This window comes from Phoca vitulina, unplaced genomic scaffold, assembly GCF_004348235.1.
Source record: "Phoca vitulina isolate PV1807 unplaced genomic scaffold, GSC_HSeal_1.0 scaffold12, whole genome shotgun sequence".
Classification (NCBI taxonomy): Eukaryota; Metazoa; Chordata; class Mammalia; order Carnivora; family Phocidae; genus Phoca; species Phoca vitulina.
This window is the reverse complement of record NW_022589715.1, coordinates 22,765,060-22,787,226: the sequence shown is the minus strand read 5'-3', so window position 1 is coordinate 22,787,226 and position 22,167 is coordinate 22,765,060. Positions and strand designations below refer to the sequence as shown.

The 22,167-nt window shown below is 47.6% G+C and overlaps 3 protein-coding genes across 7 annotated transcripts; 1 reads left to right on the top strand and 2 right to left on the bottom strand.

The window, feature by feature from the left end:
* Positions 1-6,570: 6,570 nt before the first annotated feature.
* LOC116636385 (retinol dehydrogenase 12-like) lies at positions 6,571-12,009 on the bottom strand. The gene is made up of 6 exons (XM_032411167.1): positions 11,804-12,009; positions 11,433-11,672; positions 11,100-11,189; positions 8,375-8,563; positions 7,770-7,876; positions 6,571-7,657 (listed from the first exon to the last, which is right to left on the bottom strand). Exons 1-6 carry the CDS (start codon positions 11,979-11,981, stop codon positions 7,469-7,471), a joined length of 993 nt encoding a protein of 330 aa, XP_032267058.1. The 5' UTR covers positions 11,982-12,009; the 3' UTR covers positions 6,571-7,468.
* Positions 12,010-12,042: 33 nt separating this feature from the next.
* On the bottom strand, positions 12,043-18,070 carry CUNH2orf81 (chromosome unknown C2orf81 homolog). 2 transcript variants are annotated; one of them, XM_032411156.1, is made up of 4 exons: positions 17,977-18,070; positions 14,567-14,797; positions 14,252-14,473; positions 12,043-14,084 (listed from the first exon to the last, which is right to left on the bottom strand). In XM_032411156.1, the coding sequence occupies exons 1-4, from the start codon at positions 17,992-17,994 to the stop codon at positions 12,696-12,698; spliced, it is 1,860 nt and encodes a 619-aa protein (XP_032267047.1). In that variant the 5' UTR covers positions 17,995-18,070; the 3' UTR covers positions 12,043-12,695. The 2 variants fall into 2 exon arrangements, with proteins under 2 accessions (XP_032267047.1, XP_032267048.1); XM_032411157.1 differs by lacking the exon at positions 17,977-18,070 and having other exon boundaries at positions 14,252-14,453; positions 14,567-14,656.
* A 106-nt stretch (positions 18,071-18,176) lies between these two features.
* On the top strand, positions 18,177-22,130 carry WDR54 (WD repeat domain 54). 4 transcript variants are annotated; one of them, XM_032410645.1, is made up of 10 exons: positions 18,177-18,260; positions 18,801-18,933; positions 19,248-19,310; positions 19,700-19,766; positions 19,859-19,912; positions 20,242-20,369; positions 21,259-21,359; positions 21,434-21,596; positions 21,790-21,864; positions 21,944-22,130. In XM_032410645.1, the coding sequence occupies exons 2-10, from the start codon at positions 18,859-18,861 to the stop codon at positions 22,073-22,075; spliced, it is 858 nt and encodes a 285-aa protein (XP_032266536.1). In that variant the 5' UTR covers positions 18,177-18,260; positions 18,801-18,858; the 3' UTR covers positions 22,076-22,130. The 4 variants fall into 4 exon arrangements, with proteins under 4 accessions (XP_032266536.1, XP_032266534.1, XP_032266533.1 ...); XM_032410643.1 differs by having other exon boundaries at positions 18,801-19,080; positions 21,434-21,587; XM_032410642.1 differs by having other exon boundaries at positions 18,801-19,080.
* The last annotated feature ends 37 nt before the right edge of the window (positions 22,131-22,167 follow it).

The window sequence follows — 22,167 nt, the reverse complement described above, 5'->3', positions numbered from 1 at the left end:
ATACACACACACACACACACACACACACACACACATATACACAATGGAATACTACTCAGCCATCAAAAAATGAAATCTTGTCCCTTACAACAATGTGGATGGAACTCGAGGGTATTATGCTAAGCGAAATAAGTCAGTCAGAGAAAGACAAATATATGATTTCATTCATATGTGAAATTTAAGAAACAAAATAGAGGATCATAGGGGAAGGGAGGGAAAAATAAGATGAAAACAGAGGGAGACAAACCATAAGAGACTGTTAACGATAGGAAACAAACTGAGGGTTGCTGGAGGGGAGGGGGGTGGGGGATGGGGAACCTGGATGATGGACATTAAGGAGGGCACTTGATGGAATGAGCACTAGGTGTTATATGCAATTGATAAATCACTAAATTCTACCCCTGAAACTAATAATACACTATATGTTAATTAAATTAATTTAAATAAATAAATAATTTATAGTTGAAGAAGTATATTCATATATGCAACTTGTTTCAAAAATATTTAGAAGTGTTTGAATACCGGATTGAATATATATTTTAAACTTAAATTGAATTAAAATTTAAATTTAAAATTCAGTTCCTCAGCCACATTTCACATACTCAATAGCTTCATGTGGGAAGTGCTTTCATAATGGACAGTCTAGAGATTGAACTTCAACCCTTCTTCCCCCTGCTTTTTTATACTTTTACAAGAGCTCTAGCCTTTCAAAAAAGAACCTAATGTTCAATTCATCATTGCTTGGCTTTGTTACCACACACTGGTAGAGTGTGAGGAGCCAAGGTGGCCCAGGGAGAGCCAGGCCTGCTGTTCCCCACTTCTTTCTGGGGTAGGGGTGGGGACAGCATGAGGATGGCCCCTCAGGGGACCTTGAGGACTATGTAATAAGAACCCACTATGTGGGATAAGCCAGAACAATCATACAAAATTTCTCTTTTTTAAATTTTTTTTAAGATTTTATTTATTTTTTGACAGAGAGAGAGACAGCGAGAGAGGGAACACAAACAGGGGGAGTGGGAGAGGGAGAAGCAGTCTTCCCGCGGAGCAGGGAGCCCTATGTGAGACTTAATGTGGGGCTCGATCCCAGGACCCCGAGATCATGACCTGAGCAAAAGGCAGACGCTTGATGACTGAGCCACATAGGTGCCCCATAAAAAGTTTCTCTTACAATGGGAACTTAAGACCACACAAGTTCTATTGTAGAAATCATGGGAAAAAATGTATCTACAAATACAGATGTTTTCTTAAATCAGAGTACCAAAGTCCACAAGATCTCATTAGATTCTCTAAAATCAGGAATGCAGAGATGTCCAATATGTCTGGTTCTAATCAACATTGTATTTTAGGACATAACTAATAAAATAATAAAAAGATACAAAAAACATAAAGATTAGAAGGAGGAAATTAAACTGTAATTTCTCACAGACGATATGATGACCTACATAGAGAATGTCAAAAGAATCTGAAAATTATTGGGGTACCTGGCTGGCTCAGTCAATGGACCATGAGACTCTTGATCTCTGGGTTGTGAGTTCAAGCCCCATGTTGGGTGTGGAGATTACTTAAAAATAGTCTTCAAGGGGTGCCTGCCTGGCTCAGTCAGTAGAGCATGCAACTCTTAATCTCAGGGTTATGAGTTGAGCCCCACATTGGGTGGAGATTACTTAAAAATAAAATATTTTTTTTAATTAAAAATATTTTTTTAAAGACTTTATTTATTTGACAGAGACACAGCGAGAGAGGGAACACAAGCAGGGAGAGTGGGAGAGGGAGAAGCAGGCTTCCCGTGGGAGGGAGCAGGGAGCCTGATGTGGAGCTTGATCCCAGGACTCTGGGATCATGACCTGAGCTGAAGGCAAACGCTTAACAACTGAGCTGCCCAGGTGCCCCAAAATAAAGTCTTTAAAAAAATAATCTGGAAATTATTAGAACTGATTTAAAAATAGCAAAGTGGCTAGATAGAAAATCTACAGAAAAAATCAATTACATTTCCATAACCAACAATGAAAAATTAAATAATATAATTTTATTTATTTATTTATTTATTTATTTATTTTTTAAAGATTTTATTTATTTATTTGACAGAGAGAGACAGCGAGAGAGGGAACACAAGCAGGGGGAGTGGGAGAGGGAGAAGCAGGCTTCCTGCTGAGCAGGGAGCCCGATGTGGGGCTCGATCCCAGGACCCTGGGATCATGACCTGAGCCGAAGGCAGACGCCTAACGACTGAGCCACCCAGGCACCCCTAATTAATATAATTTTTAAATGAAATTTGATGCAAATTGAATAAACTTAACAAAATATGTGCACAACCAAATTATAAAATCCTATTGAAGAATTTAAGTTAGCCTAAATAAATGAGAGATATAGCATATTCATGAACAGGAAAATTTAATGTCATAAAGAAGTTTTTACCCCATATTTATGTATTTGAAATAATCCCAGTCAATAACCTACCAGGATATTCCAGGAGCTTATGCTAACAAATTAGTAAATCTGTAGAGAAGAGCCCAGGGCCAAAAATAGCCAAGAAATTCCTGAAGTAAAAGAACACAGTTCCGGGGGTGGAAGTGCTTATTTTAAAGTTATTGTAATTAAGGCAATATGGTACTGATGTAGGTATAGAAAAAAAATAGACCATTAGAACAGAAAAGAGTCTGGACCTAAAACAAACATAGATGCATATGAACATTTGATATTTGACATAATTTATATTATTGGTCAGTGGGAGAGAGACACACTATTCAACAAACGGTGCTGGAATAATTGGCTATACAAACTCGAAAGAAGGGAGGGAAGGAGAAAGGAAGGAATAAATGGGTGCTTTCATTTCTGGCAATAGAGGACTAAATATCATGGAAATTCTACCTGATACAGTGCAACTAAAAATGCTGGAATGCAACATTCACACACACACGCACGCACGCACGCGCACACCTGCCAGTATTGCCTAAATGAATTGGTGGGAAAGTAAGGGAATTCCTCAGAAGCTAGAGATGATGCGAAATTATAAATCCCAAGGCACAGATGATCACTGGAGTCAGTGTTTGCTAAAACAATCCTTAGTGGCCTGGAACTGGGGTTTAAAGGGCCTTAAGTAGGGACAGAAGACTAAATCTGGGGTTGAGCAGAGAAGATTGGAATAAAAAACTACCACCCCCTACACACACACATAAAGCCAGGAGAGTCAAAGAGTAACACCCCAGACAGTGAACTTCAAAAAAAAAAAGTGTCCCACAGAGGGAAACAGTAAGGATAAAAGCTTCTCATCCTTAGTTGTGGGTGTAATGGGAAAATCCTCTCTGGTAATTCAAAACAATAAGCTTGTACTCACATAAGTTTGGGACCAGAATGTATATCACATGAGTGGCCAAAAGAATTCCAAGATGATATAGAGAGAGCATATATATGTATGTATGTATATATATATGTATGAAATATTATTCAGCCATGAGAAAAAAGGATCTCTTGCTATTTGTGACAACATGACACAGGACCTTGAGCATATTATGCTTAGGGAGATAAGTCAGACAGAGAAAGACAAATACTGTATGATATCATTTATATGTGCAACCTAAAAAAAGTCAAACCTATGAAAAAAACAGTAAAATGGTGGTTACTGGGACAGGAGGGATGGGAAGGATAAGATTAATGGTGTTTAAGGGTATAAACTTGTAAAGAGTAGCAAATAGGCCATAGAGGTCTGATGCACAGTATGATGTATATAGATAACAATATTGTACTGTAATGATGTGATGTGATAAATATTGCTTCCATAGCAGTCATATTACAATATATAAATGTATCAAAGTAACACGCTGTATGCCTTAAATTTACAAAATGTAACGTGTCAAATCTATCAAACAAATAAATAGAAATACAGAGACATATATATCCTCAGATTCAGGAAACCCAAAAGATTCCCACCAGAATAAACAAAAAGAAATACACATCTGGATTAACAGTAGTGAAGCTGCAGGAAAGTGATGACAAGGATAACATCATAAAAGGAGCAAGAGAGAAAAAAAGCACTGTTAGATTAACATCTGATTTCTCATAGCAACAATGAAAGCCAGAAGATGAAGGAATATTATCTTCAACGGGATAAAAGACAATACCTTCCCGCCTATAATTCCTTAGCCAGCAAGATGATCCCTCAAAAATGGTGAAATAAAGACATTTTCAAGCCAATAAAACTGAGAAGGTTTATTATCATTAGATCCTGTATAAGTTTTCTGTTGCTGCATAACCAATCACTACACTCAGTGGCTTGAAAGAACCCAGGTATTGTCTCACGGTTTCTATGTATCAGGAGTCTGGGTACAGATTAGCTGGGTCCTTTGCTCAGGGTGTCACCAGGCTGAAATCATGGTGTCACCCAGGGCTGCAGTCTCATCTGGGCTCCAGGTCCTCTCCCAGACTCACTGGGTATTGGCAGAATCCAGTTCCTTATGGCTGGAGAACTGAAGCCTGGACTCCTAGAGGCCAGGTGGTCCTCTCCACAATGTGGCAGTTTATTTCTTCATGGTAAACAGGAGGATCTTTCTGAATTCTGGGAGGACCTGAACACATTTAAAGGGCTCACCTGATTAGGTCAGGTCCACCCAAAATAATCTCCCCTTTGATGAATTCAAAGTCAGCTGATGACAGTTCAATTACATCAGCAAACCCCTTTTGTCAGTATATAAGGTAATCACAGGAGTGAAACTGCATCACATTCATGAGTTCTGCTCACACTCGAGGGGAGGAGATTGTACAGAGTGTGCACACAGAGAGTAGGAATCTTGGGGACTGTCTTAGTAAAATTCTGTGTGCCTTGAATCCTCATGACAGGAACTCGAAAGGATGTACTTCAGGTAAAAGGAAAATAATCCCAGGTGGAAGATCTGAGACACAAGAAAGAAGAGCAGGCAAAGAAAATATTAAACATATGGTAAATCTACAGAAATATGAACTATTTAAAATAATAACAATGTATTTGATTTGTGCAATTAACAAAATAACAATATCACCAAAATATCAGGTTACAAAAGCATATAAATTCAAAGGGAATAATTAATGTTAAAGAATTCTAACATCTGGGGCACCTGGGTGGCTCAGTCGGCTGAGCGTCTGCCTTTGGCTCGGGTCCTGAGATCGAGCCCCGCATCGGCTCCCCGCGGGAAGCCTGCTTCTCCCTCTCCCACTCCCCCTGCTTGTGTTCCCTCTCTCGCTATGTCTCTCTCTCTGTCGAATAAATAAATAAAACCTAAAAAAAAAAAGAATTCTAACGTCTATGTATTGTTCGAAAGAAGTAGAAAAATACTGACTAAAGAGACAACGTGTTAAGTCTGGAGCACCTGGGTGGCTCAGTCAGTTAAGCGGATGGACTCTTGGTTTCAGCTCAGGTCATGGTCTCAGGGTTGTGAGATGGAGCCTTGAGCCTCAAGCCTCTCCTGGGCTCTGCACTCAGCGAGGAGTTGAGGAGTCGGCTTGAGATTCTGCCTCTGCCCCTTCCTCCCTTGCTGCAAGCTCTCTAAAATAAATAAAATCTTTTAAAAAAAGACTGTTAAGTCAAATATGCAGGTTGAAATTTTTTGATTAACCACTAAAGAACAGAAATAGATTATATACTTTCAAAACAAGAGAGGGAGTTTAAAAATGGAAAAATTCTTCCAGCACTCTCTGAGGCTCCCAACCAGCCTTCTTTCCCTCCCTCTCTCAGGGTCAGACTCGGATCCCAGTCTGGTGGTCCTCTCAGCTTCTCCCAGCTTCCTTCCCACTTTCTCTCACAGCCATTTCCCCTAACGAGTTTCTTGTACATTCAATCCCAACTTGGCATCTGCTTCTCAGATGATGCTCCTGGACTCACACAAATCCCCAATTCATTTTATGAAATGAATAGATCCATGACAGTGAAACAAGTCAATGGCAATACGTGTAAAGAAAAGTACAGGCCAAGGGTGCCTGGCTGGTTCAGTCAGAAAAGCATGTGACTCTTCATCTTGGGGTCATGAGTTAGAGCCCTGCATGGGGTATAGAGATGGCTTAAATAAAAACAAAACTTAAAAAAAAGTACAGGCCAGGGGCGCCTCGGTGGCTCAGCCGGTTAAGCAGCTGCCTTCGGCTCAGGTCATGATCCCAGGGTCCTGGGATCGAGCCCCGCATCGGGCTCCCTGCTCTGCTGGAAGCCTGCTTCTCCCTCTCCCAGCCCCCCTGCTTGTGTTCCCTCTCTCACTGTGTCTCTCTCTGTCAAATGAATAAATAAAATCTTAAAAAAAAAAAAAGTACAGGCCAGTCTCATTTATGAACATGGTACTAAGTGCTAAACAAAAACCTGAGTATGCTCAATTTAGCAATGTCTACACAACACAGTGACCGGAAATGCAGGGTTGTTTATTGGGTTTACTTCAGAAATGCAAGCTCGGTTTAATACTAGAAAATCTATAAATGTCTTCTAGAAAAAGAAATAAAAGAATAGTGGAAAGGGAAGAAGTAAAACTGTTATTTTTCTTAGTGTGATTTTCTATGTAGAAAAACCAAAGCACCTACAGATAATTCATTAAAATTAGACAATTTATTATAGTTGTTCAATAGACAATCAGCACACAAAGGTTAAGGCACCATTTACAATAGCATCAAAATGAAGTTACCTGAATTAAATATAATAAATCCGGTGTAAGATCTTTACAGATAAAATTATTTAAAATTTTGTAAAGATATTAAAAAGGATTAAGTAGATAGGAGTATACCTTGTTCAAGGTTAGGAAAATTCAATATCATAAAAATGTCAATCCTCCCAAGTAGATGTAATGGAATCACAGAAGGGTTCGTGTGTGTGTGTGTGTGTGTGTGTGTGTGTGTGTGTGTGTGTATGTGAAATTTGAAGAGCTGATCCCAAAATGTATACAAATGAACAAAGACCCCGGAGAAAAGCAATGGGCTCCCAGCACCAGAATTCACTGATCTTGTTGCTTGGCTTGTTGCTTGTGATCTTGGTTTGGTTTGATGGAAAGGTGGAATGATCATCTGCAAGCTCAGGTACAGTACCAGTTGGGAGACAACACTCTGTAAAGTACGTGTGGTATATGCTTTAATCAAGAGGGCAGTGTGGTGCTGTCTCCCCCCAAACCAGGAAGCATACGTGTAGAAACCAAGAGGTACAGGTGGAAGTTTCCCTTCTTACCAGTACCCCTAATTCCCACTGGAAGGAGTTTTACTCCCTGTCACCACAGAGCGGGACTCTGTAGGTTTGGAGATCCTAGTTGCCAGGGGATGAATACTTCCATCAGAGAACTGGCAGGAAAGTAGAAGGTGAAACTATCCTCTGGCTAATCTGAGCTTTCATGCCCCTGAGCCAACAGGAAGAGGAAGTGATCGTTATACCAGACAAGATGATTGATGCTTGGAACCAATAAACAAAAAGCATGATCAGAGTAAGGGCTGGGAGTCAGTGAGGATGGCAAGTTAGGGCAGGGGTCACAGAGGATCAGTCCATCTTATCTAGGTTTGTTATCTGGACAGAGGCATTCCAGAGCCTTTGCGCCACTTGAGGATCCTGAGCAACTTTAGTAGGAAGAATTATCATACAAGAACTGCTAAAATATTTTCCAGAAACACCATCCAGCTCCTTTGCCAAGCTCAGGTAGAGGACTGGGATCGCACCTTGTTTGGCATCCTGTAGAGGGGAGGAGAGGGAGTCATGCCAAGCTGACTTTGCTTTGCTGGGGACACACAGAAGCACAGCCCTGCCCCACCCTGTTCAGGCTGAGCCAGCCCCCCCTACCCACCTTACAGAAGAAGCTGAAGAGCCAGAAGAAGAGGCGGTAGGGCCAAGAGAAATGCTTCATGATCCCCGTGTATACTACACCTGGGTCCACAGAGTTCACAGTCACACCTGAGAGGATGGGACACGGGTAAAGTGCAAAGTGGAATGAGAGGGGGATATTGGGAAGAAAGGGGTAAGTGTGGTTCTCCAACGATGGGAGGATCCTACGAGGTCTGTTGGGCAGAAGGAACCAGAGACTTGGGGGTGGTGCCAGGCAAGTCAGTCGTCTGAAACTCAGACAAATGGTGGTATTTAAGCCAGTGAGGAGACGGAAGTATTTTAAAGTGCTGGGTGAACTTTAGGAGGAATGCAGTGGATGGTGCCGGTTTTGGAGAATCCTGAGAGGAGAGGGGTGTTGTGAGTGATAGGAGAGTTGGAAAGACTGAAAAGGAGATGTGAAGACAGGGTTGAGGGAACCACAGCTGCACAGATGATACATGGAGGAGATTAACAGCTGCCTTGGGGGACACAGGGAGCAGTTTATGGCCAGGACATGTTGGGATGAGATGTGAAGTATTGGGAGGGGGTGCTGGGGATGGAGGAGTAGGGGGTGTCAGAGACAATTACCTGTCCTTTGAAGTCTCCGGGCAAGCTCCCCAGTGAAGGAGGTCAAGAGCAGTTTGCTGCAGTCGTAGTTCTGGTTAAAGGTCAAAGGCTTACCAGCCCCTGTCAGATGTTTCTCATCAACACACCCGTGTGCATGCCGAAAGGAAGACACATTCACTACCCGGGCTGACCCTGCCCGTTGTAGGGCCCCTGGGTGGAAAGAGGACCACGCTCCTTCAATCCAAGTTCTGGAGTGAATTCCCATGGCCACTCCCCAACCTGCCTCTCCAGGAAACTCCAAAAGAGCAGAGACCATCCAGGGCTTTCAGGATAGGGTCAGTGGGCCCCCCCAGCTTAATGTGAATGGAGACTTCATCTTCATTAGCTACTTTCCTAACATTTTTCCTCCTCTCTTATTGTAGTGTTTGGATTTTTGTCTTGCTTTTCTCCCACTTGTCAGCTGGAGCTACTTTAATTGATCCCTGTTTGTGTTTTACCTCACTGGTAGCTAAGAGAGAAAAGCAGAAGTTGCAGACACTGTGAAAGCTGTCTTTTGTGTATTCATCACACAGATGTTCATTAGGTGTCTGGATTATGGCATACCAAGACAGATGCTAAGGACATAAGGGTGCTAGGTTGAGGGGGGAAAGAAACGTATGTAGAGATGCTTGGGAAAGTGTTTTTTTTTTTTTTTTTTTTTAGACCCCAGCTATCGGGATGCCTGGGTGGCTCAGTCGGTTAAGCGTCTGCCTTCAGCTCAGGTCATGATCCCAGGGTCCTGGTGGGGAGCTTGCTTCTCCCTCTGCCTGCAGCTCCCCCTGCTTGTGCGCTCTCTCTCTTTCTCTCTCTGACAAATAAATAAAATCTTTTAAAACCCAACTATCTTCCAAAGTAACAAAAATGAAATTACAATCAATAGTACAAGTTAAATCTTTTTAAAAAAAATATGCTACTATCTGAAGTCTGGATTATATAAAATATGAAAAATAGTAGTTGTCACATATGAGCTTACAGTGTTCAAAATGCCAAAAGTATTTTGAACTATACATTTAAATTACGAATCACAAATGAAAAATTGAGCAGGTGGTATTTAGCCAAAATTTGCTGGAGAGAAAATTATTCTTAAAGAGAACAGACCCCAGACTTGCAGGCATAGTGATATAAAGGCCATAGGGGCTCACAGCCTAGTTGGAGACTGATGCTCATGGAACAGTGTCGATGTGGGAACAGGGATGTGTACAAGGGCTGAGGGAGCCCTGTAAATGGGGGACTGCTGGGGGAGGCAAAGGGCAGGATCCACAGCACAGGCAATATCTGTGCTGAGTCTTGGCGAAGGAACTAAAGTTGGTCAGCTAAAAGAGTGGAAAAGGATATTCCACATAGAGGCGAGCACGTGTGCAAAAAGCAGAGCCAGAGGGGGGAAAAAAGCAAGGTCCAAGAGCTACAGAGCATAGCTACAGACTGTCTGCTGGAGAGGAGAGTATGGATTCAGGAAGGGCAGAAGGTGAGGCTCTCAGTCTGCAGGGAATCTGGGCATGGAAAGAAGGGGCTTAGAGTTTCTCCGCTAAAGGATAGAGTACCTTCCAAGGATTTTAAGCAAGTGATATGGTGAAAAGTGATTTCTACAAGTGGCAGGAAGAATAGATTAGAGAAGGGGAGGAGATGGGGCACCTGGGTGGCTCAGTTGGTTAAGTGTCTGCCTTCAGCTCAAGTCATGATCCCAGGGTCCTGGGATGGAGCCCCGCATGGGGCTCCCTGCTCAGGGGGGAACCTGCCTCTCCCTCTGTTTGCCACTCCCCCTGCTCCTGCTCTCTCTGATAATTAAATAAAATCTTTTTTAAAAGGAGAGAGAGAGAAGGGGAAGAGAGAAGACAGTTTAAGAAAATACAACTAGGCAAGGTGCAGACAGGGTGTGACAATTTGTCGAAAGGGGGAAAAAAGTTACTTCTTGCGAACTCATACATAGAGTTTTGCCTTGCTCTTTGTTCCCTTTCCAGTTGGGGCTAATTTAATCAGCCACTAAAGAGCCCATGAGATCCTGGCAACATGAATTGCCTCCCAAGAAAGGCATGGGTAGCTGATTTTCAAGGAGAGGAGGAGACTTTTTTAAATGTAATCCCTTTTGTACACTTTCAATTTTGTGTTTTGGACACATATTACCTAACCCAAACAATTGGTTTTATTTTAAAGAGGCTATTACACAGTCCAGGAGAAAATGTTAGGAAGAAGGCACCTGCCCCTCACTCTGCCCCAGCCTCCCCAGGAAGAACCCAAACTTCCTTAATCAGAAAGTATTAAAAAATCAGAAAGCCAAAGGACTTGGGCCCAGGACAGAGATGAGTTCTGTCTAGATTCCTGGTGGATCTTGAGTTATTTGAGAGCAGGAAGTAGGTCTTCTTGGTGTCTATGTTCCTAGTGGTCTAGTGCTCCCCTAAGAAGCTTTTGTTGAGAGGACTGACTCAACTGGCCTAGCTAAAACTCAGAGCTGGGGGAAGGAGAGGTGGGATCTTAAATCCCCTTGCTGGTTATATTTGGGGCTGACTGATTTCATTACCAGCCTCCGACTCCTGACTTGTGTCAGGTGGGTTCCCTTGCTGTGTGTGGGGAAAAGGCATACTGGCTCATCACTCAGTGAGCAGCTGGGGCCGAGGGAAAGGAAGTGGCCATGGAGACAGTAAGCCATGAAAATGCCAGGGGAATGGAGAAGCAAGGGTGGCACAGAAGGGAGGCACCCATTCTTCCTTACCTTGGAGTAGATTTGTAAGCAAGAAGGGCCCAACATAGTTGGTGGCAAAGGTGAGATCAAGGCCCTCTGGGGTAAGTGTCTTGGGGAATCCTGGGAGGAGATAACACAGGTAATGGAGGGAGACAAGGTTTGGGAGATAGATTGGCGTTCAATAGATACGGCACAGGAATATGTATGTGCAAGGATGGGGCCAAAAACTTAAGGGAGGCTTTTTAGGGTCATGTATGAATTCAAGTTTTTCAGCAGGATGCACAGGTTAGGTTTGGTGGATGCCTGTTTTAGGGTCCCTGAACTGGAAAGGAGGCTCCTGAGATGTGTCCGGGGGAAACATACCGCAGATTCCAGCATTGTTGACCAGCAGATGTATCTCAGGAGCCTCCTGCAGAAGCCACTGGGCAAATCTCCGGGTGGAGGCCATAGAGCTCAAGTCCACCTGGCCAAGCAGGAGGCAGTTGCTCTTTGAGGCTACTTGGATCTCAGCCAGGGCTTGCTGTCCACGCTCCTGGTTACGGCAGGCAAGGATCACACGGGCCCCACGGCGGGCCAGCTCCTGGGATACAACCTTCCCGATGCCTATAGGAGGGCAGCTTCAAAGTAGGCTAGCCTGGGGAGTGATGAGAGGTGCTGGTCCACACCCCCACCCTCCCCAGTGGGGCTGCGGGGCACTGAGGCACCTAGTGAGGTAGCAGGATAAGAGAACTCACCACTGTTGGCACCAGTCACCACTGCTGTCTTCCCAGTTAGGTCTGTGGAGCACTGCTGGAGGTCCCAAAGATGAGACTCATGCCAGAGTCGCACACTTAGTCTAAGCAGAAGGACCAGCATGAGCAGGACAGAGCCAGGGCTCCAGACCAGGGTGCTGAGTAGAGACCACTGCGACATAGCAAAGACTTGCTGGTTGGCCACCGGAAGAGCTGGCTGCAGTACAGGTAAGCTGGGGAGGAGCTAGTCAAAGCTGAGCGGGGGATTAGCAATCAGGCAGGTTTGGTGCCTAGGACACAAAATTTAAAGAGGCTACTCACTCTCAGATTTGGTCAAGCACCCTGCTTGGACTTGGGAGTGCATTCCACCTTAAATTGCAAGCCTTGGACACCTGATTGCCTCACTGCTATCTTTGGCCCAGAGTCAGTGCTTCTCTGAGCCAGTATAGGCTGATGGTTGTCTCCAAGTGAAACTAAGCTGAATTGATGAATTCCAGGGATTGGAAAAGCAAAATATCAAATTCCTCCTGTCTTTAATCAATGTGTACTTAAGCAGAGCCGTCAGCTTACTCCCCTACTGCAAGGAGGCTCTGAGTGATTCCAACTGAGGCAGACCCCTCTTGCAGCCCTTATGTCTACTCCTCTGTGGAGAGGGGGATGGTTCTCCAGAATGCCTCTGCTGGGGAGCAACAGTGACCCCTAGTGCAAGGTCTCCCAAGGGTGGACATGGGGTTATTCCCTGGAACCAGTGTTCTATATTCTTCTAGGACTGTAGGGGACAACTGCTCCTGAGTGAGTACCCTTGGAAGAAACTGACAGAGACATCAGGTCAACCCTTAAGGCAACTCAGGTGTTTATTCTGGCAAGCAGAAAGAAGGAACCGACTGCCTGAGCTTCAGGGCCCAAAATAGGGCAGGTGCTTGGGGAGCAGTGACCACACTTTGGGGGTTGGGTTCTTCATTAGTTGTCTCACAGACACCTGAGGCTTTGGGGCACCTGTCTGGATGGGATGCTGCTCAATGGGAAGAGAGGTGCCACTTTCTTTGTCCTCCTGCTGGGATACTGCAGCCCTGAGCAGCACCTGGGTGGTTGGGTTCCACATGCTCACACCAGGAGCCAGCTTCATTGTGTCAGGCAGCAACACGGGCTTCCACATCACCTGGGATGTGGCCTCAAGGACTCGGGGTGCTGTATGTGGCCACCTGTGAGGATCCTGACGCTCCCAGGAGCTGGGATCCAGGCCCTGTGGATTTATGCGGCTGCGGCCAGCCCACATCTCGCCCAGCAACTCAGCCTCGCCCTCCCAGCCACTGGGCCACTTGGCACCAGGCCACATTTTGGGGCTGGGGCTCCGGGCCAGATCAGGGAAGGCCAGATGCGGGGTGGCAAGAAAGCCAAGCCCAGGTTTGGGAAAGGGCAACTTTGACCCAAAGCCTGGCGATGGCAGGCCTAAGCTTAAAGTGGGGGATTGGAGGCCAGGGCCCCGGCCCAAGGTAGGGAAAGGAGCGCTAGGCGGGAGAGAGAAGAAAACTGTCGGGGAGACGCGGACACAGGGTCCAGGCGCTAGCGGTCTGGCGGGAGCCTCGGGAGCCTCGGGAGCCTCGGTCTTCGGAACCCTCCGGCGCCCGCGGTAGGCTTCCAGGGGGCGTGCCTCTGAGTCCGGAACCAGAACCTCGGCCAGCGGGCGCACCCAGTGGCGTGGCAGGCGCGTGGGGTCCAGACGCACCCCGGCCTTGCGGCCCACCCTGTAGGGAAGCCGGGTCCGCAGCGCGTCCGCGAACCTGGGCTGCTGTGGCTCTGATGAGGCGGAGGGGCCGAGCGCCGTGGGGACGCCAGCGGAGAGGCCCGCCCCCGACATGCCCGAGTCCATGAGGGGCACGTCCTCCTTCTTGAGCTTCAGCCAGCCCCCAGCTATGTGCGGCTGGGACGTGCAATAATAGAGGTCCTCCAGCAAGAACTGGGAGCCGGGGGGCTGTGCCCTCTGGGTCAAGGCCTGGGTGCTGGCTACCTCCAGAGAAGGTTGGGGACTGCCATCGGGAGCCATCTCCACCGATGGTTGGCGGCTCGCGTTCAAGGACCCCACCGTGGCCTGGTGGTCTCTGGCCTGGACGTCCAAGTCCTCTAAAGGACCCCCGGACCCTGTCTCCTGAAACAGCTCTGGGGTAGGTGGGGGGCCCGGAGTGACTTGCAGCTCTGGAGAATGCTCCCAAGATTCCATCTGCTCCTGAGAGCGTCTCACCATCCACCGTCTTCCTAAGGAGATCTGGTCCACGCTCCCCTGGTCCTAGGAAATGCATTGGGGGTAGGGGTAGAGGGTGGGTAGTGAGACGCGGGAAAGAGGAGAGAGGAACTAAGGGTAGAGGAGTCCAGGGAGGCCCTGAGGAGAAGGAAGACTCGGTGGGGCTCAGGGTAGGGGGGTGGGGGTCGAAGGGAGTTTGGGGCTGGGCTTACCTCGCCTTGGAAGGTCTCCTCCGGCCCCATCGAGGCAGGCGCATGCAGCACGGGCACTGATCCCTGAGCCCAGGCATCCGTCGTGCATGCCAAGGGTTCCTCGTCCTCGCCCCACGTGGGGTCCTCGGCCACTGCAGATTCTCCCTCGTCCCTGGCCAGGAAGCGCCACTCGGTGATCTGCAGCATGGCCTCCCGGGCCTGGCTAATGGTGAACGGAATGCACTACGGAGGTGAGAAAGGGTCTCAGCCCAGGGGGTGCCGGAGGGATGGGTGGGTGGGTGGAGATGAGTCTGGAGAACGGGGATCCAGGCCCACCTGCTGAGTCAAGTAGACTTTGAAGGCAGAGTCCATGACTTGAGCCAGCAGATCAGCCAAGATGTCCCCCACAACATCCTCTCCCTCCTCTAGAGCCATGAGCGCCATCCAGTCAGCCTCCGTGAGCCGCCCAGGCACGATGTCCACCTGTGGCACCTGCACCGTAGGAGGCCGCGCCTTTTCTGCCTTGGATCGGGTCACCCCGCGGTCCCGGATCTGTCTCTCCTGCCTCTGGGAGGAAAAAACAGGGCAATCAGGCCAGGAAACAGAGAAGTGGAATGGAGAAGCAGCTACAGACTAGGAAGAAGCTTTCTCAAGCTGTCCAGTAGGAAGGAAAAGCCTTCTGAAAGGAACAATTACTAAGAGCCTACTACATGTCAAATTTATTTTAGATGTTTGACCTAGCTAATTTATTTTTTTAAGATTTATTTATCTGAGGGGGGAGGGGCAGAGGGAGAGAATCTTTCAAGCAGACTCCCTGCTGAGTGGGGAGCTGGACATGGGGCTCGATCTCTGGACCCTGAGATTATGACCTGAGCTCAAACCAAGAGTAGGAGGCCTAACTGACTGAGCCACCCAGGTGCCCCTGACCTAGCTAATTTAATTTTCATTAAAAAAATTTTTTTTTAAAGATTTTATTTATTTATTTGATAGAGAGAGCAAGAGAGCACAAGCAGGGGGAGCGGTAGAGGGAGAGGGAGAAGCAGGCTCTCTGCCAAGCAGGGAGCTCAATGCGGGGCTCATGACCTGAGCCAAAGGCGGACGCTTAACCATCTGAGCCACCCAGGTGCCCCGTTAATTTAATTTTCAAAACATCTCACTAAGCCCATTTTACAAAGAAACTGAAAGGACACAAGTTAACCATCGCTTGCTTGAGATTACAGAGTACACCCTGGCTATGTATAGCTCTACTCCACAGTCCCTGCTATTGGCACTAGTTCAAAAGGTTCAAAGTTCTTAAGAGTTCAGAAAAATTAAAGACGAGTCAATAAATGGCTAGTGCTCTTTAGAGTCTCCTCCTCTCCCCCAAATCAACTTAGATCATTTTACACCTAAATAAATTCCAGATGGATTAAAGGATATACACACACAAATGAAACAAAAACATAAACAAAAAATAAAATGTAGGAAAAAAATAAGTTAAATTGTCATATCATCTCTGGGTGAGAAAAAACTGCCTCAGCATAAAAATTATGTAAGAAATAGCTAGAGAGGTGTATACATATAGGCAAAATTTTCCTATACTTATTTTTAAGACATTCCCAGTTACAAGCTGACAGTAGTTACCATTTACTGGCACTTAAGTGTATCAGTTACAAACGTTCACTCAAGTCCTACATTTTTAGACTACATACTATTTTTATCTTCATTTTACAGAATTTGTCCAGATCACACAGCAAGGAAGTAGTGAAGTCATAATTCATATGTAGGTATGCCTGACTCTAAAGCCTGACTTTATCCTGCTTTCCAAAATAAAAAAAATTGCAACAAATATAAAAAAGGATAAATATCCCCAAGTATATTAAAAACTCACATAAAAAATAAAATCATAAGACCCCCAAGGATAATAAGCAAAGGACATTAACATTTCACAAAAATGGAACTATAAATGACTAATAAACATTTGAAAAGACGTCCAACCTTCAAAAATATCAATTCCAGTTTTATGAACACATCCAAAGGCGTATCCTGAAATGAAAATAAAAATATATCCTCCAACATATTCCCCATTTATAATAGCAGAATATTAAAAACCTATGTCTAACAAAAAGAATATATGGCTAATTGTGTGCCCTCTATACTAACGAATATTATGCAATGATTAAAGATAATTTTAAGAAGAATTTGCAATAGGATAGGTAATGATAAATGAAAGAAACAGAATACAAAATTACATACCAAGTATCATCTCAGATGTATAAATCTGTATATGTTAAAGAAAAGGGAAACACTAAAATTGTAACAGTGGATATGTTTCTTTCTTGTGCTCTTCTCTATTTTATAAGTTCTCTACAGTGAGTCTGTGTCCTTTTATTTTATTTTATTTTATTTTAAAGATTTTATTTATTTGACAGAGAGAGACACAGTGAGAGAGGGAACACAAGCAGGGGGAGTGGGAGAGGGAGAAGCAGGCTTCCAGCAGAGCAGGGAGCCCAATGCAAGGCTCGATCCCAGGACCCTGGGATCATGACCTGAGCCGAAGGCAGACGCTTAACGACTGAGCCACCCAGGCGCCCCAGTCTGTGTCCTTTTATAATCAAGAAAAATCTGCATAAAAAGAAAAAGGCTAGTTCCATAAATTCATTTTAGCATAGGAAACTTACAGGGAGATTCTTGGGAGCCTCCTCACTTTCCTACAAGTCTCCCTGAACTTGGTTCCTTCCAAAATTTACCTCTAAAGGTAATCTTCTCAAATCTTTACCTCCTCACCCCCACCCAACCTTATTGCCTCCTACCAGATGTCCCCTCAAATTCATTCTCCCCCATATCTGGTGTTTCCTAAACTTTACACTGAACTCAAAATCCCTTAAGCCTCATTTCCTTTCTCTGCTAATGAAAACAGCCCTGGTGGCAAGCCCAGGGAGCAGCCCACAGCCCAGTCCAGGCTTGGCCAGAGCAGGGCAGATAGGGCTGGGAGAGGAGAGCCAGTTCCTTAGACTTACCCTCCCAGCCTCTCCTGTGCCACCCCTGATAGTGACTGTATCTAGACGTGGCCTGGCCAGAGAGGCCAGAGATATTATTGCACGAAGTCTCCTCAAATCTGTTTTATTTAAAAATTTCTTGGCTTTTGGGGCACCTGGTGGCTCAGTAGGTTAAGCCTCCGCACTTGATTTCAGCTCAGGCCCCGGTATGGAGCTCCCAGTCAGCGGGGAGTCCGCTTGAGATTTTCTCCTTTCCTCTCTCTCTGCCCCTCCCCAACTACCCCTCTCGCGCGGGCTCTCTCTAAAATAAAAAGAAATCTTAAAAAAAAATTCTTGGCTTTTAAACAATTTGACTTTCAAGTGCAGCCTCAAAGTTGTTTAATCCATTCCTTCCTCCCAAAATCCTTGAAAGGGAGTTTATTTAGCAACGCCTCTCCCCAGTGCCTGACCAATTCTGGTTTATCCATTTGAATGGGTGCCTCAGCGTAAGAGACTACATGCATAGCTGCTTCCAAAGTCAGTTCCTGTTCTTGCGCTCTGCACCATACATTTGACTTTTTCCCTCAGGTTCCGAGTGTGACAAAGCGTGTTAGTGTGCGTGGTGCAGGTGTAGATTTTCTGCCCAAGACCGACGTGGCTTCCTTGGTCACCATGAACGCCCGCATGGTGGGCGGGCGGCGGGCGGCGTGGGGCCGACCCACGGTTCCCCACACCGACCTTAAAGGCCGGTCCCGGCTCTGGCCCACCCCTAGCGGAGCTGAAGCTCACCGAGCCTTCGTGAGCCATCGCCGCAGCTGTCGCTCCAACCCCGGGGCTTCGGCAGCTTCCCTGCCTTGCTGCAGCCTCCTCCGCCTAACCGTCGCCCTAGCAACGGCGCCTTGCACCCAGCGGCTGACCTAGCGTAGAGTGGCTCGCCCCGCCCACGGTTGCCCTGGCAACCGCGCCGCGCTGTGCGTGTCTGGGTTGCTCGGCCCCGCCCAATGGCCGTGCGTACGTGCGTCGTCTCTATGGTGGCGGCGGATTCGCAGGGACCGAAGGATTCCCGGAGTCAGGCAAGCGACCCTGGGGCTGCGGGTGTGACCTCTGGCCGGGGGCTTCGGGGAGCCAGCTGAGAGAAGAAGTGTCTGGGGGCGGGGCGCCTGGGTGGCTCAGTTGGTTGGGCGACTGCCTTCGGCTCAGGTCATGATCCTGGAGTCCCTGGATCGAGTCCCACATCGGGCTCCCTGCTCGGCAGGGAGTCTGCTTCTCCCTCTGACCCTCCCCCCTCTCATGTGCTGTCTCTCTCATTCTCTCTCTCTCAAATAAATAAATAAAATCTTAAAAAAAAAAAAAAAGAAGTGTCTGGGGGCTACCCTGCTTCATCTGCCTTCGCTCGGGCGCTTGGGGCCATCGGGTCCTGTGCCATCACCGTTCCTCCTCTGGGATTCCCCCATCGCCCCTTTGACTCAGCCCTGGGGCTCCCCTTTCCCGTTCCCCAAGACGTCCCCACGCCAGACTCCCCTATTGCCGTCCTCGGGTTCCCCATCACATCCTGACCTACTTCAATGGTCTCCTTCAGTGCCTCATGACAGCATCCCCCATTCCTCCCGCAGGAATCACCACTGTCGTCTGTTTCCGGGGCGCCTGTGATTCGGGCCTTTCTCCGCTAGTATGTTCCGCCGGGAGCGCTCTATTCCCCTTCGATGTTCGGCTGCAGCCCTGTGCAACAACCTCAGTGTGCTGCAGGTACCCTCCCGCAACCTCACACATTTTGGGGTAGTCCATGGACCCAGCGCCCAGCTTCTCAGCGCTGCTCCTGAGGGTGTGCCCTTGGCCCAGCGCCAGCTCCACGCTAAGGAGGGAGCTGGAGTGAGCCCTCCACTTATCACCCAGGTGAGGCATAGACTTGAGAGTGGTGTTGCTGAACCCAGTCCTCATCCCAGTCCTTCCTCTCCAAGCCTCAAGGAATAGGCCTTCCCTAACCCTCTGATTTTTCACTTTTGAGTCCTCCTATCCTCCACTCTGACCACTTCTTCCTACTCTGGGCCACTTCCCTTTAGGTCCATTGGTGTGTCCTCCCCTTCCGAGTGTTGCTGGTACTCACCTCACATCGAGGAATACAGGTAAGGAGAGCTTCCTACCCTCCCCCACTATAATCTTCTCAACTCTTCCCCCAGGCCCCTAAACACTTCCCCACTTGCCTCTAAACACTTACAAACTTGTCACATGTTTAGCCCATTCTTCCTTATTTCTCATCTTCATTCCTTCCATCTTTTCTGATTCCCAAGTGCCATCTCCAATACCTGCCCTTTTACTAGCTGTATGACCTCAGGCAATTTAGTTAACTTCTCAGAGCCTCAGTGTCCTGAGATGGGAATAAAAGTAGTGCCTGCCTCCCAGAGTTGTTTTTGAGGATTAAATGGGCTAAGGCTAACATGAGTATGTGAAATACTCAGCATAGCTCAGCAAAGGTCAGCTGGATTGTGCCCCCATCCTTGCTCTTGTCTTCCAGATGTATGAGTCAGATGGCTCTGTCATGGTCTATTGGCACGCACTGGACTCTGGAGATGTGTCTCCAGGTACCTGCAGGACTGAGTGGGATGGGGGTAGGCAGTGTTTGGTGGGGCCGGAGAAGGTGCTATTTCTAATAGTTTTCCCTTTGCATACTCAGTACAGGCTGTGTTTGCCCGAGGAATTGCTTCCAGTGGCCACTTCATCTGTGTGGGTGAGGGGGCCAAAGGCAGGGCATTGGGGGGTGCTGGGGTATAGGGGTGTGGGCCTTGGCCAGGAGGATGCTGAAGGTTTGAGGGAATTTTTGAGGGTTAGAGGGAAGGGTGGGAGTGAAGGGGGCTCTTATAGAGACTCCAAAAAGCCACGGAGGGCTTCAGAAGGGCAGGATAAGACAGAATAACGGTAGTCAGTGGAGGAGTAGAGCTGTTGGAGCAGTGACTGGTGGTTTTGTTACAAAGGTTTCTGGGTTGGAGGGAGTGCTATGTGTGGTGGTTGGAGACTCGGGAGGATCAGGAAACCATCAGTGGGGCACTGGTTCCGCAGGAACGTGGTCGGGCCGGGTACTGGTGTTTGACATCCCAGCCAAGGGTCCCAACATTGTCCTGAGTGAAGAGCTGGCTGGGCACCAGACATCAGTCACAGACATTGCGACCGAGCCTGCCCAGGGACAGGTGAGTGGATTCCCCCTACCAATTCCAGTGAGCCTGGGAGCCTTCCCACTTTGGTAGGCAGCAGACCTGGGTTTAAGTCTTGACTCCACCGCTAAGCAGTTGGATCACTTTGGGGACATTGCTGCCCTTTCCCAGGTTTCAGCAATCTCAAGTCCAGTGATGAAGACTGATTTTCCATTTACATGGCATTTAATAGTTCACGAACACTTTTCAATACTGGTGTGAATTGAAGAGTTGGGACAGATGGTGTCTAAGATGCTTTCCAACTCTAACATGCGCAGCCTCCTTTTCTGGACTTGGGCAAGTCCTACCTATTCAGGCCCACCTCCAGTGCTACTCTCTTCGGGAAGCCATCCCCCTATTCCTGCTCCCACTGATCTCCCTTGGCTGAGCCCTGAATTGGTACTATCCTCAAAGACAACTCTTGTCTCCCTAATTGGATTACAAACCTCTTGAGAATGGGGTATGTATGTTCTAATTCATATCCTCCACTGCACCTGACCCAGGGCTGGGCCCAGAGGCTATGTTGGTTGCCTGGGGTTGGAGGTTTCAAGAGGCCTGGACTCTAGTCATTACTGTGACTGGCTCATTGCAAGACCTCCAGATCATAACACTGTGGTCTCAGCTTCATCATCCATCCAGTAAGGACAATTATATACCCTGCCCCTCACACATGGTTTGTCAGGTCAGGGGGAGTGAGACTCTAAGGAATGCAAGGGAGGCACTTTATGCATCCTGAGGGAACCCCCGCATTCAGCTGGTGAGGGCTCCACATTTTGCCCTTTCCCTGGAGAGGCAAAGATGCAAATGCTGCCTCCCTTCCCACCTGCCCTGTATATAGGACCCAGCAGTGGAGGAAGGGAAGGACTGATCCCGCTTTTCTCCTCAGGACTGCATGGCTGACATGGTGACGGCAGATGACTCAGGCTTGCTGTGTGTCTGGCGGTCAGGGCCTGAATTCAAATTAATGACCCAAATTCCAGGATTTGGGTAGGTGAGGCAGAAGGGGGCTGATGCCTTCCTGAGGGGTCAGAGGAAAATAAAGTGGGTTATCACCCTTCCAGGGTCCCGTGCCCTTCCGTGCAGCTGTGGCATGGGACAGTAGCCGCAGGCTACGGGGATGGGCAAGTGCGTCTCTATGAGGCCAGTACGGGAACTCTGCACGTCCAGATCAGCGCCCACGCCCGGGCCATCTGTGCCCTGGACCTGGCTCCCGAGGTGGGCAAGGTCAGTCTCCTCCTCCATCCCTATATACCTGTGTTCCTGGTACTGGGGTGTGGAGAGGAACTCCACAGGCTTGTCTGCTACTCAGTGGAGCCCTCTCCCTGGGCACCTGGGCCAGGCACTCCAGCCTATACACGTCCCCTGTCAGCACGTGCCAATGCCCCCATCCTACCACCCTTTTTTTTTGTTTTTATAGCTTCTCTCTGCAGCCGAGGACACCTTTGTACACATCTGGAAGCTGAGCAGAAGCCCAAAGAGTGGCCACACTGAGGTGTGTGTTGTGGGAGGAGTGGAAAGGGGGGGGCCCAAGCCTGAGGCGGCAGGCCCTGAGCAGCCCTCCTCTCCCCCAGGTGGAGCACTGTCATGCTGAGTGTGTACCTGACACCCAGGTGTGTGGTGCCCGATTCTGTGACCCCGCTGGCAGCTCCTTTGCTGTGACTGGCTATGACCTTGCTGAGATCCTGAGATTCAGCAGCGTGTGAGAGAAGAGCAGCCCGCCTTTCTCCCTGTGGGATTTATAAAGTACCCCTGCACCCAGCCCTTGTCTGATTACTCAGTATCACAGTCATACTTC

Excerpts from the sequence above, each read along its gene's own strand:
- LOC116636385 (XM_032411167.1), bottom strand. The coding sequence starts at position 11,981 with ATGTCGCAGTGGTCTCTACTCAGCACCCTGGTCTGGAGCCCTGGCTCT. Across the intron at positions 7,877-8,374 it reads CCGGAGACTTCAAAGGACAG|GTGTGACTGTGAACTCTGTG; the intron begins GTAATTGTCTCT and ends CCATCCTCTCAG. Across the intron at positions 7,658-7,769 it reads TCTTCAGCTTCTTCTGTAAG|GATGCCAAACAAGGTGCGAT; the intron begins GTGGGTAGGGGG and ends TCCCCTCTACAG.
- CUNH2orf81 (XM_032411156.1), bottom strand. Across the intron at positions 14,474-14,566 it reads AAGTCTACTTGACTCAGCAG|TGCATTCCGTTCACCATTAG; the intron begins GTGGGCCTGGAT and ends TCACCTCCGTAG. Across the intron at positions 14,085-14,251 it reads AGGAGACCTTCCAAGGCGAG|GACCAGGGGAGCGTGGACCA; the intron begins GTAAGCCCAGCC and ends TGCATTTCCTAG.
- WDR54 (XM_032410642.1), top strand. The coding sequence starts at position 18,859 with ATGTTCCGCCGGGAGCGCTCTATTCCCCTTCGATGTTCGGCTGCAGCC. Across the intron at positions 19,767-19,858 it reads CTCTGGAGATGTGTCTCCAG|TACAGGCTGTGTTTGCCCGA; the intron begins GTACCTGCAGGA and ends TTGCATACTCAG. Across the intron at positions 20,370-21,258 it reads CCGAGCCTGCCCAGGGACAG|GACTGCATGGCTGACATGGT; the intron begins GTGAGTGGATTC and ends TTTTCTCCTCAG.